The sequence below is a fragment of the Salvelinus alpinus genome, chromosome 10, assembly GCF_045679555.1.
Source record: "Salvelinus alpinus chromosome 10, SLU_Salpinus.1, whole genome shotgun sequence".
Lineage (NCBI taxonomy): Eukaryota > Metazoa > Chordata > Actinopteri > Salmoniformes > Salmonidae > Salvelinus > Salvelinus alpinus.
In genome coordinates this window covers 16,909,783-16,929,782 of record NC_092095.1, presented here as the reverse complement: position 1 = coordinate 16,929,782, position 20,000 = coordinate 16,909,783, and the positions used below count along the sequence as shown (strand labels likewise).

General features: G+C 46.5%; 1 protein-coding gene across 1 annotated transcript in view; it reads right to left on the bottom strand.

The window, feature by feature from the left end:
- Window positions 1-20,000, bottom strand: part of LOC139531575 (contactin-associated protein-like 2) — a 314,450-nt gene that overhangs the window by 50,272 nt on the left and 244,178 nt on the right. Inside the window, exons 18-24 of the mRNA XM_071328143.1 lie at window positions 18,270-18,440; window positions 15,161-15,379; window positions 11,713-11,801; window positions 10,742-10,889; window positions 940-1,170; window positions 510-643; window positions 144-237 (exon numbers count right to left, since the gene is read on the bottom strand). Coding sequence (XP_071184244.1) covers window positions 144-237; window positions 510-643; window positions 940-1,170; window positions 10,742-10,889; window positions 11,713-11,801; window positions 15,161-15,379; window positions 18,270-18,440 — 1,086 coding nt within the window. The remainder of the gene's footprint in view (window positions 1-143; window positions 238-509; window positions 644-939; window positions 1,171-10,741; window positions 10,890-11,712; window positions 11,802-15,160; window positions 15,380-18,269; window positions 18,441-20,000) is intronic.

Sequence of the window (20,000 nt, the reverse complement as noted above, 5' to 3'; positions counted from 1 at the left end):
TCTTCTAGTTCCCTCTAGTGGACACACAGCGCAACTACAATACATCTGTACAGCTCCTGTTGCTGCTCTCTGAATAGGCCTACGTTCTCTGCCAGGGCCAAGCAGACCTCTGTCAAATACACGTATGCGATGCCTGTACTCACCAAATACTTTCCCCAGGAATAATGTCTTGACCAGGTTGAAGTGTGTGTTTGAAGCCTCTGGGAGAGAGTAACTGACAGGGGGGTAGTGGTCCAACTGGAGACGAAGAGAGCATGGGAGAGAGAGAAGATCATGATGCAAACCACTGAACCATTTCCATAGTCAATCATCAACATCCTTGTGGATCTTTGTACAAACGGGCCGACTCATATCCATGAAGCATCAAGCCATTGTCAATCCCTCAAGTCCTGTGACAATTAGAGAGGCTTTTGTCTCCCTCTTGTGGTTAGAAATGGACATGTCTGAAGTCATCATAGACTATGCTTGGACGGCGGAGAGAAGGTGTGTGTGTGTGTGTGTGTGCATACCTGTATGGTGATAGTCCTGTTGATTCTGGACATGTTGATAGTGTGTGGCTGTCCGTTGGCTAGGTTACGCTGGTCCACGTCTATGGTGAACGGCTCCTTGAGACCGCCCAGGTTATACCGCACCTGGAGAGTTCCTACACACACACACACACACACACACACACACGCACGCACGCACGCACGCACGCACGCACGCACGCACACACGTACACACACACACACACACACACACACACACACACACACACACACACACACACACACACACACACACACACACACACACACACACACACACACACACACACACACACACACACACACACACAACGAGAGACCTTACATACTGCATCTGCAACATACCTGAGAGGCAGAGCCCACGTGTCTGTGTGTGTGTGTTGATAAGTGTCTGTATGTGTCAGTGTCTCACCATTCTGCCGTAGCACCAGTGCCAGGTAGTCTTGTGTCTTGGAGCTGACGTACAGCAGTATAGCCGGTGTGTTGGATGTACTGAAGCTAAACGCTACTGCTTCTCCTGTCAGATTCACTTCCTGTGCAGTTAAAGGTTGGGCAAGGAACCTTGCGTCCTGATTGGCTGCCGCTGCCTCTGACAGGAAGTTGTATCTCACCAGAGTGCCCGCCTCAAAGAAGCCCCCCACATCTTAGAGAGAGGAGAGAACACATACACGCAGAAGGTCAACTGGGGGGGACTTTACCGTGAGACACTTGCTTACAAGCCCTTCCCAACAAAGCAGAGTTTAAAATAGTAACACAACAGGAATAAAATAAAATACACAAGAATGGAGCTATATAGCCAATGACATTGAGGAGTATACCACATCAGTCACCGGCTTCATTAATAAGTGCATCGATGACATCGTCTCCACAGTGACAGTACGTACATATCCAAACCAGAAGCCATGGATGCTGCTGTTTTAAAGGAGCGGGACACTAATCCAGACGCTTATAAGAAATCTTGCCACGCCCTCCGACAAACTTTCAAACAGACAAAGTGTCAATACAGGACTAAGATCGAATCCTACTACAACGGCTCGTCGGATGTGGCAGGGCTTGCAAACTATCACAGATTAGAAAGGGAAACCCAGCCACGAGCTGCCCAGTGAGGCAAGCCTACCAGACGAGCTACATACCTTTTCTGCTTCGAGTCTAGCAGCACTGAACTAATTGTTCTGGGCGACTGTGTGATCACTCCCTCCGTAGCGGATGTGAGCAAGACCTTTAAACAAGTTAACATTCACAAGACCGCAAGGACCAGACAGCACAGCAAACCTGTACCGGTGCGCCAAGTCTGGAACAAACAGGACCCTTAACACCTTCTACAACCAAGCTATAAGACTGCTAAATAGTTAGTTAAATAGTTAACCTTGAATACTGTATCTATATTGACCCCTTTTGACACATACGCTGCTGTTGCTGTTTATAATCTACCCTGTTGCCTAGTTACTTTATCCCTAGCTATACGTACAGATCTACCTAAATTACCTCGTACCCCTGCACATCGACTCAGTAGTGGTACACCGTGTATATAGCCAAGTTATCGTCACTCATTTTGTGTATTTATTCCTTGTGTTATTATTTCTCTACTGTTTCAAAAATCTTTCTCTCACTGTGTGCTGACAAACTGCCTGGGAGCTCCTCAGTGGTGAAATTCCTCCTCCTTCAATCAGTGGTGAACCAGGTGGAACAAATCTTCCAGGCAATCAGGGCGTGCCAGCACCTGGCTCTGCTGTTGTCTTTAGACCGCAGTGAAAGGAGCATTTATAACACCACAAGACCAAGGAAACTTCATCTTTGTGATCAAGGTGACTGTGCAAGTCCAAGCCCTCCACAAAACTGTGAAAGACAGCCGGGTTTTCACCTGTTTACTGCCAACCAAAGAATGGTAAATAAAGACAAACAACTGATTCCATGGCTGTTTATTGAGTGAAATCCAGTTAAAATCTTCATGTGGAGGGACTGTCCTTTTCAAGTGGGGAATTGCACAAGAAGGAGGTCAAAACTTGACAGTGAAAAACCGTGGCTCAAGACTGGAAAAGGACCAGAAAAGTGACCACACGTGTCCAGAGAGACAAGTAAAGACTGTTCCCGCCTGCTGCTGTGATTGAAATGGCTGATTCATTACTGGTGGAGCAGCTAAAGACCGCAAGGACATCAGCGAAGCGTCAGTTTTCCCGTCTGGCCAATAATGTGCTACGAATGCATACAATGATGTCAGAAGAGGAGCTCAGAGACAATTTTAGGAAGCTCACTGCAGAAGCTGGCAGAGTCCTGGAAGCCAACGATGATGTAGAGGGGCAATGTATTGAAGAAAACTCTGATGCAGAGGAGTTGAGCGAGCAGCAGAAGTCTGACTTGGTCAAAACAGCCAATGAGTGTGAGAAAAAACTGCAAGAGCTAAAGGACCTCATACAAAAGACATTGTGGGCCAATTTCGGGGAATATGAACTGACACAAGCAATTACAACAGCAGAGTCGCAAGCAGAAAACGTGGGAGCTGTGGACCCAAGTAAAAACCCAGATGCATATCTCTTCATGATCGGACAACTAGAGAAACTTGTGAAGGCTGCGAAGGAGGTGCATAAACATTGGAAGTGCTGGGCCCCCCCAGCAGAGCAACAACATTTCCAGAGTCGTATCAAAGACCTTGAAACTATCCTGCCAAATCTCACAATAAGACAAGCAGACTTTACAGGGGCACACGTTAGAGGAGAAACCAGCAGATTGAGTACTACTTCAAACAGTTCTGTGGCCACACCAGCAATTAAATTAAAGCCTGCTGCCCTCCCAAAGTTTTCTGGCATCCGCCGAGAGTTTCACCGGTGGAAAAAAGACTGGGAAGCGCTCCAGATGCAGGGAGAACCTACTGGATCCAGAGAGGTTAAAAAGTTCCAACTTCTCGACAGTGTGGATGAGAAGACCATACGAGACCTTCACCTTACAACTTACACAACTGCTGAGGAGGTTTTCCGGGTCTTGGAGAACCGCTTAGGAAATAAGACAACTATAGCCCTTGAGATAGTAGAAGAGCTCCAAAGACTCCAAGCAGTTAAAGGTAACCAGCCCAGGAGGATTGTTGAGCTCATCCAATCTGTAGAAAAAGCCCTGGTCGATCTGAACGAGCTTGGCAAGACCGGTGCTATAAAGAACCCTCTTGTAACAAAGACAATAGAGAGTAAACTTCCTGATGGCCTGAAGAAGGAATGGCTTCTTCATGTAGCTGGCAAAGGTGATGAAGCTGAAGAAGACAAGCGATTTGACTACCTCCACAAGTTTCTTCAAGGTCAAGAAGCCATCTATGAGAAGCTGGACCAACTGAGAGAGGAGGAACCAAAACCGAAATCTGAACCTCGGCAAGCTCGAACCAGAACCTCCACCCAACTAAGCGACCAGGCTCAAGGATGTGTGGTCTGCGGAGACTGCAAGCATAAGAAAAGGCTATATTTCTGCCAAAAGTTTCGCACGCTTAAGCTGTCAGAGAAAAGAGATGCTGTCAGGAAGCTGGGAGCCTGCAAAAGATGCCTGGAGATTCACAAGGAAGGTGACTATTGTAAATCAGAGTTTCTGTGCAGGAGGCCAGACTGCATAGAACAGCGTGCTACAGAACACCACTATTACCTCTGCCCGAGAGCTGGTACATCCAAAGGGAATGTCGTCCAGAGGTCCAATAACAGCAAAGTGGGAGGTGACACAAGAGAACATTATACCCAAGCCCAAGAAGAGTTCATCAAAAGTCTCTCACCTGAACTTGCAGAGAAGTGTTGCAATGCCTTTTGCAACACTATAGCCAGAACCTCTCTTGTGTCCAACCAACCCAGTCTTCTAGCAGAGAATGGAATAGTGGAGTGGCCAGTCATCATGATGCTCTTAGAGGTCACAACGGCCAATGCAGGACAAAAAGTTGGGACTTTGATCGACCTGGCATCAGATACAAACTATATAACTCATGATGCAGCTGATCGTTTGAACCTTAGAAGTGAAGCCATAACCCTTGTTGTCCATGGTGTGGGAGGAATGAAAGTTCAAGTCACCACAAAACGGTACCTCCTAAAGATCCGGGTCCGCACAGAGCAAGGCAATGTCAGATCCCACCAACTCCTCTGCTATGGTTTGGATAGCATTGCAGAGATTCACAAACATGTGACAGCCAAAAGACTCCAAAAATTCTTTCCAGATGTCCCCCAAAATGAACTTGTTAGACCAAGACAGATACAGCTTTTGATAAGCCATAAGGAAGGGCGACTGGTCCCACAGAAAATACGCTCCGTTGGGGACCTTGTACTATGGGATGGGCCATTGGGAAAGACAATTGCAGGGACACACCCTGGTCTGTTTAAAGAGGCTACAGTTACAGCACACCAGTCCAGAGCGCACTTCGCCAGATCCATGAGAACAGCAGCATTGATGTATGAAGAACATATCTGCGTCAAACCTACCATCAAGTCTTCTTATTCTGCTATTTCCCCTCGGGATTTTGTTGAGTGGTGGAGATGGGATAGCATTGGCGCCCCCTGCACCCCAAAATGTGGAGGATGTCGCTGCGGCAGTTGTCAACTTGGTGGCAAAGAAATGACTCTGGCTGAAGAAAGGGAGCTGGAAGTTGTTAAGGGTGGCCTGACTTATGTTGGTGCTGATGACCACAGTGATAGTCCACACTGGCATGCAAGGTATCCATGGCTCATTGACCCATCTACATTGCCAAACAACATAAAAGCAGTGGAGGCAACCTTTCTCAGAACAGAGAGACAGCTCGCCAAAGAACCGCAGTGGAAAAAAGCCTATGGTGCGACAAGAAAGCTGACCAAAGAGGATCTAACCAACTGGAATGGACCTGTCTGGTATATTAGTCATCTTATCGCACCCAACCCCCACTCTGTTACAACTCCGGTAAGACTTGTCTGGAACAGCAGTCAGAAGTACAAAGGCCAAAGTCTCAATGACCTTCTGATGAAAGGCCCTGACGTTCTAAATCCGATTCGAGCTGTCCTCCTCAAGTTCCGCCAAGGCTCCTACGCCGCTCTAGGAGACGTCAGAAAAATGTACAATTCTGTGTGGCTCGATGAGAGGGAAGTCCATCTACACCGGTTCTTGTGGCGGGATTCAGAGGGCGATGAGGTGGAACAATACGCCATAACCAGAGTGAATATCGGGGACAAGCCAGCAGGGTGCATAGCACAACTGGCCATGAGGGAGACGGCTAACCTGCCTCAATTCAGCCACCTCACAGATGAATGCCAAGTATTACACGAGCACAGCTACGTCGATGACATCTTGACATCCCACAACTGCCGTGAAAAACTCGAAGTCATCACAAAGAATGTGGAGCTGATTCTAAAAGCAGGAGGGTTTGCACTGAAGCCTTGGGTCTTCTCAGGCCAAAATAAAGGAGAAAAAGAAAAGGCATCACCAAATATTGTTGTCCTGCCAAATCAGCTTAAGGAGGAAGACAACAAGGCGCTCGGTCTTGGCTACATTGTGGATGAAGACATGTTGCATGTCATGGTGAGGGTCAACTTCTCCAGGCGGAAGAAAAAGATGAGACTTGGGCAAGACTTACTGCTAGAAGAAGTACGAGCACAGACACCAGACCCGCTGACAAGACGTGAACTGCTGAGTCAAGTTGCTGGTTTGTACGACCCAGTTGGCCTGACAACGCCATCAAAGCAAAGAGGGGCTATCTTGGTCCGAAGGGCATTCCAAGAGGCAAAACCAAAGTGCAGCATGGTCAAGGACACATGGGACCTTCCCCTGTCGGATGAGCTCCGCAAAGATGCAATTGGAATTTTTGAGGAGTACGTCCAGCTAAGCAAAGTAATGTTCCCAAGAGCTCTTACTCCACCAAAGGCAACAACTGAACCAGTCGCTGTCACTTTTTCAGATGGCAGTGAAAGCTCCTATGGTGCTGTCCTCTACCTGCGGTGGAACTGCAACAAACAATTAACAATTCGACTAGTGGAGTCAAAAGCAAAGCTGACACCACTAGACCAGAAGGGGGATGCAGTCAAAGCAGAACTTTGCGGTGCATTCTTTGCAAGCCGCCTGAAAAAGTACTTTGAACAGCATACCCAGATCCAGATAAAAAGGTGGTACCATTTGTTAGACAGTCAGACTGTTCTTGGAGCTATCCAGCGAGAAAGCTATGGATTTCAGACCTTCTTCGCTAATAGAATTGGAGAGATCCAAGAGAGCACACGGCTACAGGACTGGTGGTGGATCCCTGGACCACTCAACATAGCCGACATTATCACTCGAGGAGCTGGGCCAGAGGAACTTGATGCCCATTCAGAGTGGCAGCAAGGGCCACAGTTTCTATATCTTCCAGAGAGCGAGTGGCCAATTATGTCGGCAAAAGATGTGTCTGTGACAGCTCGAGAGAGCATTAACAATATGCAAAAGAAGTCATTTGTGGCAGCACTCACCAGAGCCCAAGCGAAAAGAAGTCTTCCAAGTCTTGTGGGACGATTTCCTGCTGGTGCAGCTGTCCTAAACTTGGCGGATGAGAGGCGCTTTAGTAGCCTAAAGTGTCTAATCAAGACTGTTGCTTTTATCTGGAGAGCCGCCAAAAAGTTTAGATCTGCAACAAAGTCCATCGAGACCCCAAAGTGGGAGGCGATTCCCACAAAAGGAGTTATCACCGCCACAGAGCGTCAAGAGGCAATAAGAGACATCTATCTTGCTGCTCAAGAGGGGGTGACGTTCCCAACTACCACTACGGACCGCTTGGTTGTGTACAGAGAGTCAGAATCTGGGTTACTAGTCTGCGGTGGGAGAATCCATGGCTTCAGGGAGGATGGCGCTGCAGTTCCCCTTCTGCCTTTCAATGCATGGGTCTCTACTTTATTGGCACGGGAGGCGCACGATGAGGGTCATGAAGGTGTGGCTGCAACCCTGCTGAAAATGAGGAGGAAAGCCTGGGTCATCCAAGGAAGAAAAATTTCCCAAAAAGTAGTGGATAACTGCCTTTTCTGCAAAAAGTCAAGAGCAAGAAGGTGCGAACAGGTAATGGCTGACTTACCTGCTGAAAGAGCCACACCTGCAGCTCCGTTCGAGTTCACTACAGTCGACCTCTTCAGACCGTACCTTGTCAAAAATGACATCAAGAAACGGGTCTCAATGAAAGTGTGGGGTGTCGTCTTCAGCTGTATGGCCAGCAGGGCAATTCATGCAGACCTGGTCAACACAATGTCGACAGAGAGCTTCTTGATGGCTTACCAACGCTTTACTGCAATTAGAGGGCACCCAAGAAAGATCTGGTCCGACCCGGGGACAAACTTCATCGGCGCCAAACCTGTCCTAAGAGAGCTGTACCAGTTCCTGGATGCTCAGAATAGAACTTCAATAGAAGAGATGTCGGCTCAAAAAGGTACAAAATGGGAGTGGACAATTCACCCTGCTGACTCACCTCACCGCAATGGGGCTGCTGAAGCCGCTGTTCGCATTCTCAAGAAGGCACTGCAGAGCCTGGGCAACAACACTGGTCTTAGCTACAGCGAGCTTCAGACAACACTACAACGTGCTGCAAACTTTGCCAACGAATGCCCAATAGATGCCAGGGTGCAGAGCCATGAAGAAAGCGTGCAGTATGTGTCACCCAACACACTTCTCCTGGGCCGAGCCTCTCCAAGCGGTGAGATCAGAACATTTGACTTTGCGAACTACCCTTACAAGAGACTCAGAGAGATGCAGAACCAGGTCAACAAGTTCTGGAGGTCTTGGAGCCAGCTTGCCGGCCCAAACTTATTTCTGAGAAGTAAATGGCACACTTCATATCGCAACGTTGCTGTCGGAGATATTGTCTGGTTGTGTGACCAAAATGCAGTGAGGGGCCAATTCAAGCTAGGACGGGTGGTGAGCGTTAATCCAGATGCTAAGGGCATTGTTCGAGACGTGAACGTCAAAGTGGTCCAAAGCTCCTGCCTTCCTGTCACAAAACCCGCACTAAACCGGCCATCGGCCAAAGTCCTGAAAGAAGCTACGCAAACCACAGTCCTGCACAGAGATGGTCGACGCCTGGTTGTCTTGCTACCAGTTGAGGATCAAACTCGGAGCTGACCGGCAGTATGTAGGTGCTGATTTACGATCTTTCCATCGGTTCCCGTGGGAAGATTGAGTGGGAGGTGTGCTGACAAACTGCCTGGGAGCTCCTCAGTGGTGAAATTCCTCCTCCTTCAATCAGTGGTGAACCAGGTGGAACAAATCTTCCAGGCAATCAGGGCGTGCCAGCACCTCCTTCATGTGGAGGGACTGTCCTTTTCAAGTGGGGAATTGCACAAGAAGGAGGTCAAAACTTGACACACTGCATTGTTGGGAAGGGCCCGTAAGAAGTCTACACCTGTTGTTTACAAAGCATGTGACAAATACAATTTGATATACAGGGAGTACAAGTACCAGATCAATGTGCAGAGATATACAAGGTATTTGAGGTAGATATGTACATGAAGGCAGAGTAAAGTGACTAGGCATCAGGACAGATAACAATACAAGTCAAATAAAGGACAGAGAAGCAGCAGCATATGATGAGTATAAAAGCGTGTGTGTAATGTGTGTGTATGTGTGTTTGTGTTGTGTCGGTATGCGTGTGTATGTTGTGTGTGTGTGTGTGCGTACTGTATGTAGTGTATGTGAATGTGTGTGTGTTTTGTGTGAGAGTCTACAAAACATTAAGAACACCTTCCTAATATTGAGTTGCACCCTCTTTGCTCTCAGAACAGCCTCAATTCGCAGGTGCATGGAATCTACAAGGTGTCAGAAGCGTTCCACAAGGATGCTGGCCCATGTTGACTCCAATGCTTCCCACAGTTGTGTCAAGTTGGCTGGATGTCCTTTGGGTGGTGGACCGTTCTTGATATACACAGGAAACTGTTGAGCGTGAAAATCCTTCTTTAACCTGTCTCCTCCCCTTCATCTACACTGATTGAAGTGGATTCAACAAGTGATATCAATAAGGGATCATAGCTTTCACCTGGATTCACCTGGTCAGTCTATGTCATGGAAAGAGCAGGTTTTGTATATTCAGTGTATATGGTGTGTATATAAAGTCTGGTGAGTGTATGTAGGGTCAGTGCAGATAGTGTTGCAGATAGTTTGTGTACCATTCATTTACTATTTAGCAGTCTGGCTTTTTAGCAGTCTTATGGCTTGGGGTAGAAGCTGTCTCGGCCCTAGTGTACTGGGCTGTCCGCACCACCCTCTGTAGTGCTTTGCGGTCAAGGGCGGTGCATTTCCATACCAAGCGGTGATGCAGCCAGTCAAGATGCTCTCGATCGTGCAGTTGTAGGACTTTTTGAGGATCCGAGGGCCGATGCCAAATCTTTTCAGCCTCCTGAGGGGGAAGAGGCGCTGCCGTGCCCTGTTCACGACTGTGCGGGTGTGTGTGGACCATGTTACGTCCTCAGTAATGTGGACGCCAAGGAACTTGAAGATCTCTTCCTGTTTCCTCCTATAGTCCACGATCAGCTCCTTGGTCTTACTGACATCGAGGAAGAGGTTGCTATGTCTGTAACTAGAGGCAGCAGAGATGCTGATAAGAATAGAACATCACTCTCTGTTGTAAGTGGTGTGTGTGTGTGTTGTTCATTACAGAGTCCTAGTTGTCTGTCTGTGACCCCAGGGAATGGCAGTACAGTAGCAGCAGAATGAAACAGTCCTGATAATAATATTCTACCTCGGGAACCAGGTGTAAATAGGGATATAATGGAAATACGCTTCGCAATTATGACTGATAATAATATTCTTATTCATATTATGACTGCGCTCATATGACACAGACAGGAGAACAGAGGGAGCAGTATCCTCTGGAGTATCTGAAGGGCATAACACACACTCACGTGTAGATAAATAAACACACACTAGTTTCCATTACATTCAAGACCTCATTTTCAGTTTACACACACACACAGAACACTGGGGAGGTCCTTTCATGTCAGCTACTTTGCATATTCCTGTTTTATGTTTTCTATTCCCACATGCTGTCATCTGACACATACTCCCGGTGTCGTCACCCCCGACTGGCGTAAAACACAGGAAAACAAGCTTAAGTTTAGGAAACAAATTAATTCATGTGTCAACTTTCTTGCTATGAAGTCTCACTGCGACTGACAGAAACTCACTCTTACTTCTGAGTAAATATTGCCCGTTCCTCCGTAAACAAAGGCTGCTGGTTACACCGTCCAACAGCCTAGCAGTCATTTCAGGGTTCAGCGATTAGCTCTCACCTTTGGTGCAGAAGGGTCCGTCATATGCCGTGGCAGTGCAGTCACAGGAGTAACCATTATATTTCTCCACACACTTTCCTCCATTCCTGCAGTACATCCCATAACTGGTACAATGACCCTGACAGCCTGGCTTTACACCTGGAGTTACCTAGAGAGAGAGAAAGGGATAGAGATGGAGAGCGAAAGAGATGGAGAGAGAGAGAGAGATGGAGAGAGAGGGATGGAGATGGTGAGAGATGGAGAGAGAGAGATGGAGAGAGAGGGATGGGGAGAGAGAGATGGAGAGAGAGATGGATAGAGATGGAGAGAGATGGAGGACATGGAGAGAGATGGAGAGAGAGATGGAAATGGAGAGAGAGAGATGGAAATGGAGAGAGAGATGGAGAGAGAGATGGAGAGAGAGAGATGGAGAGAGAGAGATGGAGAGAGAGAGAGAGATGGAGAGAGAGATGGAAATGGAAATGGAGAGAGAGATGGAGAAAGAGGGATGGAGAGAGAGAGATGGAAAGAGAGATAGGGAGAGAGAGAGATGGAAATGGAGAGACAGAGATGGAGAGAGAGACGGAAATGGAGAGAGATATGGAGAGAGAGATAGGGAGAGAGAGATGGAGGAGAGATGGAGAGAGAGATGGAAATGGAGAGAGAGAGAGGGAGAGAGAGAGAGAGAGATATGGAGAGAGAGAGAGAGAGATAGGGAGAGAGAGAGATAGGGAGAGAGTAGAGATGGAAATGGAGAGAGAGAGAGGGAGAGAGATAGGGAGAGAGAGAGAGAGAGATAGGGAGAGAGAGAGATAAGGAGAGAGTAGAGATGGAAATGGAGAGAGAGATAGGGAGAGAGAGAGAGATAGGGAGAGAGAGAGAGAGATAGGGAGAGTTTGACCTTTGGATGCTCTTCATTTGCGTTAGTAAAGAGAACAACTTGATTTATTTTTAGATTATGAAATTAAGGAAATCAATCAACCAATCGTCACCTTGGCCCTCTCTTCAAGGTCAAGGGTCACACCATTCATCCTGAGGGAGCGAATGCATCCCAGAAACCCCCTCTGACCCCCTGCTGCACCTAGAGACAGTGAGCGAGAGAAGAGAGAGAACATAGAGAGATAAGATGAATTTTGTGCTAGGAATAGAGATAATTTCCCTCGAGGTTGAGCTGGGGGTATATATGACTGTTGATGGTCACAGTGACTTAACAGGCCAGAGGGAAGGCGCTCCAGCCCTATTTAACCTGACCTTGGCACTTCATTGATTTATTAGTGCGGCTGATTGGCTGGAGATGTCACACCCCCATTTAGCCAGATCTCCATCAGGCAGACATTGTGGCCCTCCAGGACTGGAGTTGCCCACCACTCAAGTCGTGTGTTAGTGTGTGTGTTAGTGTGTGTGTGTGTTAGTGTGTGTGTGTGTGGTGCACTCCTGGCCTCTCTCTGGCAGCCTCCATAGGTAAATGACTCTGTAATGATGTACTAATGAACTAGCATAATACATTCATTAGGACAGCACTGTCTAGGGGGAGAACCCCACTTCCTTACCCCCCCCCCCCCCCCCCCCACACACACACACCCTCACACACAATATCCAGTAGAATACCTTCACTCTCTGAGCCACACAGTGCATACCAAGGCCAGGAGAGACATTAGCAAGCATGGTCACAGACCAGAAGACCTACCCTGCATGAAATGGAAAAGACTGCATGGACATAAACTGAAAGTCATCAACTGTAGCTATGTATATTATACACCTGTTTCTATACTGACAAACATATACATGCAACATGTAACAATTTCATATATTTTACTGAGTTACAGTTCATAGAAGGAAATCACCCAATTGAAATAAATTCATTAGGCCCCTAATCTATGGATTACACATGACTTGGGACCAGACCCACCCACTGCAGAGCCAGGCCCAGCCAATCAGAATGAGTTTTTCCCCACAAAAGGGCTTTATTACAGACATAAATACTCCTCAGTTTCATCAGCTGTCCGGGTGGCTGGTCTCAGACGATCCTGCAGGTGAAGAAGTCAGATGTGGAGGTCCTAGTCTGGGCTGGCCGGTTGGACATACTGCCAGATTCTCTAAAACGATGTTGGAGGTGGCTTATGGTAGAGAAATGATCATTCAATTCTCTGGCAACAGCTCTGGTGGACATTCCTGCAGTCAGCATGCCAATTGCACGCTCCCTCAACTTGAGACATCTGTGGCATTGTGTTGTGTGATAATATTGCACATTTTAGAGTGGCTTTTTATTGTACCCAGCACAAGGTGCACCTGTGTAATGATCATGCGTTTTAAAATCAATTTCTTGATATGCCACACCTGTCAGGTGGATGGATTATCTTGGCAAAGGAGAAATGCTCACTAAAAGGGATATAAACACATTTGTGCCCAAAATTCGAGAGAAATAAGCTTTTTGTCTGTATGGAACATTTCTGGGATCTTTTATTTCAGCTCATGAAACATGGGACCAACACTTTACATGTTGCGTTTATATTATTGTTCAGTATATTGACACGTTAATGTTACCTACTGTCTTTGCAGGTCAATGAAGCAGGCTTCCCTGTGAGAGTTGCATCACAAACATCGTGTCACACACACACACACACACACACACACATAACACACACATGCAGTGGCCGAGCCAGTCTCACACACACGGTGAGACGAGGAGAGCATGCAACGAATAAAAAAGAGAAACAAAGAGAAAAAGAACAACATGAAAAACATGCAGAAAATGTATGAAATAATGCAAAATAATATCAACATTTAAAATATAACTTATTACCAAATAATATCACACATAAATAACCCAGATCATGTAGGAACCACCTAGGTGAGATATCGGGCTGTTTTCTCCCATGTACCTCTGTGTTTATAACACCAGTTTTAGAATGCAAATCACACCCACTGTAGATCCCATCTGAGCCTGATTCAATTTCCCCCGACCAGGCAAATACTCTCACTGCTCCGACACATGCTGATGATCTGCCAGAGAGACACAGTCAGGTGTTTTATGGTGCTCCTCTCTGATCCAACATAAACTAATAGGTCCCATGGCTGTATGGAGGTGATGGAAGAACTGATTGGGTTTAGTTGATGATCTGATGTCGATTAGATTGATAGATTGATCCTCGAGGGGTTATTCAGCGAGTTGGTTCCCTGAAACCTACTATACATGCAGATGAGATAGCCAAACTATGAGTTGTATCAGTCTTTATAAGCTGTTATTAAAGTTTCCTATCACAAATCAATATGTGCCCGTATGGCTGTATGGTTAACGGTGGCATATAAAGATCGATTCTATTTACTTTAATTCGATTCAATTCAATACAACTTTATTAATCCCCTCTGGCAATTCAGGAAGCTGCAGTGTGATAATGTTCTTCCATCCAAACCGCCAAAAACTGATGAGATGATGGAATTTGGAACGTCTTATTGGAATTCAGAACTATCAGACTTTGGAATGTCTGATTGGAATTGAGAAGTGTCTCAAAGGAAAATAACTTTTCAGAGTCAGAGAGAGAACGAAGGAAGGAAAGATAATTTAATTCAAACTCAGCAGTTTTTCTCTCCACCCTAAATCCAGTTTGATCCCTGTCGTCAGTGTTAAAGTATTGGCAGGTCAGCAGGCTGAGACAGAGGAGTGAAAGGAAAAGATAACGACCAGCCATTCAGCTCTTTAACTCCTGTTCTCCTCTGCTCCTAATGACCTTCACAGTCATTGTGTCGAGAAGAGAGGGAGCGGACGAAACAATCAAAATATCACAATGTACATGTAGAGCCATTCTGTGTGCCATAATGAGGACCTCATCCATTGTCTCTGTGTGCTGTTGAAAAGTCTTAATCCTCTGCAACTGTTAATACGCTAACACAGTCATAAAGATAAAGAGTCAGGACTAAGTGAATTAGGTTAGTTTTACTCACATAATTCCTTGAACTTTGTTAACATCAGCCGTGTGAAACAGTGGGATATCTGATGAAACCTTAAGAGCTTATCTTCATTATCACCAGTCGTGTCTAAGCTTCAGAGAACCTACTTAGAAACATAAAGACACTGTGGCTCTTACTAATGGATTCTTATACCTTTATTTAACTAGGCAAGTCAGTTAAGAACAAATTCTTATTTACAATGAGGAACAGTGGGTTAACTGCCTTGTTCAGGGGCAGAACGACATATTTTTACCTTGTCAGCTCGGGGATTCGATCTAGCAACCTTTCGGTAACTGGCGCAACACTCTAACTACTAGGCTACCTGCCATTATACTGGCACAAACTATATCACCAACTTATTACATTTTGTAAAGTAAAAATATTGGCAATATTGTTGAATGAAATTAAAACGTAGTATAGTATTGTACTATTTTTCTGTTGGTGTGTGAGCGTGCATGTGTGTGTGTGTGTGTGTGTGTGTGTGTCTCTTACCCACATAAAGCTGACTAAACAGCTCTAGCCTTGTGTGTCCCTGTGGAGGGGCGGGACGAGTTTCCCTATAGTTCAGATCCAGCTGTAGCACCGCCTCCTTCACGTTCCGCTCCGCCATCACACGATGCCATTGGTCATCGTTGAGGGGCGTGGCTGAATGGACGGCCAACTCCACGGGACCGTTCCCCACATCAAAGGAGAACGAGACAACAGTAGGAGCTTGAGAAGAGGAAGACAACGTTAATCGGCGCCATGTCCACAAACCACCAACCACATTCAATCTATTTACTTCAATGCATAAAGTACCTTTGGTTTATAATAGTCAACATTTTTCATCTCATAAGTCATTGTTTTCCAGTTGTCCACCCTGAAATTCTACAGTTCGATATCTAATCTAATGTCTCATTATTTATGTAGAGTCATTTAACTCTTATAGATTTCAGCTTTACTGTGAAGATGATTTCACTCAGTGTTTGATGGAGCTAATTCACCAAAAGATTGATAAACACACACGCACCTCTACACACACACATACACACATACACACACACACACACACACACACACACACACACACACACACACACACACACACACACACACACACACACACACACACACACACACACACACACACACACACACACACACACACACACACACACACACACACACACACACACACACACACACACACACACACACACACACACACACACACACACACACACACACACACACACACACACACACACACACACACACACACACACACACACACACACACACACACACACACACACACACACACACACACACACACACACACACACACAGTCACACACACACGCCTCTACTCACACACACACACACACACACACACACACACACACACACACACACACACACACACACACACACACACACACACACACACACACGCCTCTACTCACACACACACACACACACACACACACACACACACACACACACACACACACACACACACACACACACACACACACACACACACACACACACACACACACACACACACACACACACTCACACACACACACACACACACACACACACACACACACACACACACACACACACACACACACACACACACACACACACACACACACACACACACACACACACACACACACACACACACACACATTCTCTCTTTCATCGTGTGTGTATGCGTGTGTGTGTGTGTGAGTGTGTGTGTGTGTGTAGAGGCGTGTGTGTGTGTGTTGGTAGAGGTGTGTGACTGTGTGTGTGTGTGTGTGTGTGTGTGTGTTTGTGTGTGTTTGTGTGAGTGTGTGTGTGTGAGTGTGTGTGTGTGTAGAGGTGTGTGTGTGTGTTTGTGTGTGTGTATATAAACATGCCACTAGCCACCTGTTCAGTCCAGATGTTACTACCTAAAGGATGTGTGTGAGTTACTCTCCTTTCTCCCCTCTCAATCACACACTGATCACCACTGTTATAACTCATCTCCTTCTTCTCTCCCTCCAGAAACAACAGAGAGTCAGTTAGCTGAGTGAAACACAGTCAAACACAGAGTCTGAAAACAGACTAACTAATCTCCCTCTTCTCTCCCTCCAGAAACAACAGAGAGTCAGTTTAGCCTCTGTTAGCTGAGTGAAACACAGTCAAACACGGAGCCCCAGTGTGAAAACAGACTAACTAATCTATTGTGGGCCTGAGCACGACTTGGACAAACTCCAACAAATCTCCCTCTTCTCTGTCTCCATCTCTCCCTCTATCCCATCCCCCGCAACATCTCTCCTTTTCTGTCTCCATCTCTCCCTCTATCCCATCCCCCGCAACATCTCTCCTCTTAACAAAAGAAAAAAGGACAGGGACACACACACCTCACCCTTGAGAGAGTGCTTTGAAAGATGAGAGGCAGAATGGCTGAAAGATGAGAGGCAGAACGGCTGAAAGATGAGAGGCAGAAATAAATGATTTCTACTCCGACAAAATTAATGCTCATTCACAACTCGGAATCACACATGAATATTCAACAACATCTTTTCAGAGAGAAATGGAGAGACAGAGAAAGACATGCCAGCTGGTGGTGGAGGTGTGTAAAGTGTATGTCCTAAGTAGGTGTTATACAGTATTAGTAAGCCAAGATGTCTGACGTGCTTCCCCCCAGGTGTCACACCCTGATCTTTTTCGTCTTTGTACTGGTCTCCTCCCCACTCCAGGTGTCGCCCATCTTCCCCATTATCCCCAGTGGGGATAAGGAACACAGGTTTCTATACCTGTGTTCTCTGTTTGTCTGTTGCCAGTTCGTTTTGTTTGTCAAGCCTACCAGTGTTTTCCCCCTTGCTCCTGTCTGTTTCTAGTTCCTGTTTTCTAGTTCTCTCGGTTTTGACCATTCTGCCTGCCCTGACCCTGAGCCTGCCTGCCGTTCTGTACCTTTTGGACTCTGATCTGGATTACTGACCTATGCCTGGCGTTGACCTCTCGTTTTGCCTGCCCCCTGTTCGAGTAATAAACTTTTGTTACTTCGACACTGTCTGCATCTGGGTCTCCCCTAAAACGTGATACCAGGTAGCTGGTATACATTACTACTAAACACTGTGCCACAAAATGGTGGGTGGATGAGGTTAGTTGCCCCCATTAAACCTAAAGCTCTTTGAAATTGCTGAAATGTAATTTGTCATCCATCATCAAATTGACAGCCACTCTGGTTAAATAGCCGTCTCGTCGTAAAAGAACTGTGGTTAAATTTGATCCCCAGGAATTTAACATTCTCAATCTGAATCCGATTGAATGGCCATTTAGACATTTAATTTGAGTCATTAGAGCATAGGCACATAAAGCATATGACATGTCAATCATCGCTTAAGAGCCACATAGAGAACTAAGGGGAAACTGTCTCAGAAAAGTTTCACAGTCTGAACAGAAACTTCAGATGTTTTATACAGTGCAGGAAGAGAGGAGGGTTGAAATGAAAACAGATGAAAGAGAGAGAGAACATCCTCCAAAAAACACAGAGAGGCCAACGAAAGGAGTGTAGAAACATGGGAAGAAGCCACAGAACAAAAGACGGTGCTAAAAGAGAGAAAAAGATCCAGTAACTAACATTTGAGTTCGAGGCGTATGAAGTCAGGGTTGCCGAGGTTTTCCAGGAACACCCCGTAGGGAGCGCTGGTCTTGAAGTAGAAGGAGATGTCTGCGCTGGTCTGTCCCTGGAAGGTGGAGAAATGCAGGTAGGAGGAGGGCGTGGTGAACGACGCCGCGTTCCAGTAGTTATCTGGGAAAAAGCAGAGGAAACGCAGAGGGAAAGAAGAGGAGACGCAGAGGGAAAGAAGAGGAAACGCAGAGGGAAAGAAGAGGAAACGCAGAGGGAAAGAAGAGGAAACGCAGAGGGAAAGAAGAGGAAACGCAGAGGGAAAGAAGAGGAAACACAGAGGGAAAGAAGAGGAAACACAGAGGGAAAGAAGAGGAAACGCAGAGGGAAAGAAGAGGAAACGCAGAGGGAAAGAAGAGGAGAAACAGAGGGAAAGAAGAGGAAACACAGAGGGAAAGAAGAGGAAACGCAGAGGGAAAGAAGAGGAAACACAGAGGGAAAGAAGAGGAAACGCAGAGGGAAAGAAGCGGAAACGCAGAGGGAAAGAAGAGGAGAAACAGAGGGAAAGAAGAGGAAACGCAGAGGGAAAGAAGAGGAAACGCAGAGGGAAAGAAGAGGAGAAACAGAGGGAAAGAAGAGGAAACGCAGAGGGAAAGAAGAGGAAACGCAGAGGGAAAGAAGAGGAAACACAGAGGGAAAGACGAGGAAACACAGAGGGAAAGAAGAGGAAACGCAGAGGGAAAGAAGAGGAAACGCAGAGGGAAAGAAGAGGAAACACAGAGGGAAAGAAGAGGAAACGCAGAGGGAAAGAAGAGGAAACGCAGAGGGAAAGAAGAGGAGAAACAGACACAGAGAATGTCAGATGACCTTTGTAAAAAACAAAAGCTCATGGCATGGGGTTCAGCTTTTCAATTAATCTCTCTCTTTCTCTCTCTCTGTCTCACTCTGTTTCTCTCTGTCGCTCTCTCTCTCTTTCTCTCTCTGCATATTTTTTGGCAGGAGGAGGGGGAAGATGATAAAGAAGAAAAAGAGGACAGCAGAGATAATGTGAGAGATAAAGAGAGAGAAAGAGCATGTATGTTATCGGTTCAGTGAGATCTATGTGAAGCTCCAAAAGGCTGGTCTCTTCGCACAGAGACACGAGACTGTGACTGTGTGTATGTGTGTGTGGTGGCAGATGCATCTGTCACTTCCAGCCGTGCCCTGAATAACATTAAATCTCTCTCCCTCACCCTTCTCTGTCCCTCTCCCCTCGCTTTTATCTCTCTCTCTCTCTCTCTCTCGCTCTCTTCCCTCCTCTCTCTATATTCCTCTCTCTCTGTTACCCCCTCTCTCTCTGTTTCCCTCTATCTCTGTTTCCCCCTCTCTCTCTGTTTCCCTCTCTCTCTCTCTGTTTCCCTCTCCCTCTTTGTTTCCCTCTCTCTCTCTCTGTTTCCCTCTCTCTCTCGGTTTCCCTCTCTCTCTCGGTTTCCCTCTCTCGCTCAGTTTCCCTCTCTCTCTCTGTTTCCCTCTCTCTCTCTCTGTTTCCCTCTCTCTCTCTCGGTTTCCCTCTCTCTCTCGGTTTCCCTCTCTCTCTCGGTTTCCCTCTCTCTCTCTGTTTCCCTCTCTCTCTCAGTTTCCCTCTCTCTCTCGGTTTCCCTCTCTCGCTCGGTTTCCCTCTCTCTCTCTCGGTTTCCCTCTCTCGCTCTGTTTCCCTCTCTCTCTCTGTTTCCCTCTCTCTCTCTGTTTCCCTCTCTCTCTCTC